Here is a 1,034-nt window from a genome sequence, read left to right as displayed (position 1 = left end):
ACGACATCAAGGAAGTGCTCAGTCAGCTCGACCTCAAGTGTGACGGTGGTGTGTGTTATCTCTCCCCTGAGAATGAGGAAGCTTTGAAGGAGCAGGTGAAGAACACTAACATCTCTCTGACCCCTGAGGATTTGGAAACTAAGATGACTCAGGTCTTCTCTATCATCATCAAGGAAGGTGTACTCGCTGCCGGCTCTCTTTGGCAAGAGATTGTTTACTACTTTGCTGAGCTCGGCCTTCACCCCAGCTACTTCAAGCACTTCACCAGTGCTCAGATTGCCAGACACCTTCATTGCCTTATCGCTGCTAAGAAGGTTGCTCAGGCTACTGAGTCTGACTATATCCATTTCGAGATTGAGGATGCGGATTCGGCTTTCTATCTCACCACTATGGAGCCTGAGAAGGTCGCCATCACTGATGCCAAGGTTGCCGAGTACATCAACACTGCTCAGGATTGTGGCTTCTCGGTCACCTTCCTCAAGTCTGAGAAGCCTCCCATGCCTGAAGGAAAGTTCCCTCTTGGCGTCTTTGTTGTTGATAAACAACAGTTTGACTCCAGTGTCAAGTTCGAGGACATGATGGATGAGACCGATCTCCAGCTTGTGGCTACCCCTCGATTCCTTCAGGAGAGATCCGTTGAAGTACAGAAGCTTTACCAGACTCTCATTGACGAGACCATGGCTACTCGAAACACTGTTGTTAAGGTGTTCGATGCTCCTACTAACTTGGCTCAGAAGTCCGGCGCCCAAGTGTTGCAGCTTGCTGCCTTCGATGTGGATCGTAAGGGAAGTGCTTACATCTCTGAGATCAACGAATGCTTCCGTTCCCATAATGTCGAGCCTAAGAGTTCTATGTAGATTCCTTCGCCAACGGTGTTGTCACCTACACCTGTTTCTTCGACCCTACGTTCCAGGGTGAGGCTTTGGAGAAGCTCGCGCAGACTCTCCGTTATGTGAGCCACTTCAAGCATAACCCGAGGAAGTCCGCCTTGGTGTGGGAACTTGTACTCAATAACATGATCACGCCCGAGCATG

The 1,034-nt window shown here is 49.8% G+C and overlaps 1 protein-coding gene across 1 annotated transcript; it reads left to right on the top strand.

Annotated features, from left to right (window-relative positions):
• Positions 1–143: 143 nt before the first annotated feature.
• Positions 144–857, top strand: Pmar_PMAR027463 (hypothetical protein; the record flags this gene model as incomplete). Its single annotated transcript, XM_002782550.1, has 1 exon — positions 144–857. One exon carries the CDS (start codon positions 144–146, stop codon positions 855–857), a length of 714 nt encoding a protein of 237 aa, XP_002782596.1.
• Between the last annotated feature and the right edge of the window lie 177 nt (positions 858–1,034).

Source organism: Perkinsus marinus (assembly GCF_000006405.1).
Source record: "Perkinsus marinus ATCC 50983 genomic scaffold scf_1104296939044, whole genome shotgun sequence".
NCBI lineage: Eukaryota > Perkinsozoa > Perkinsida > Perkinsidae > Perkinsus > Perkinsus marinus.
The sequence above is the reverse complement of the archived record's forward strand: the minus strand, read 5'-3'. Positions and strand labels throughout refer to the sequence as shown.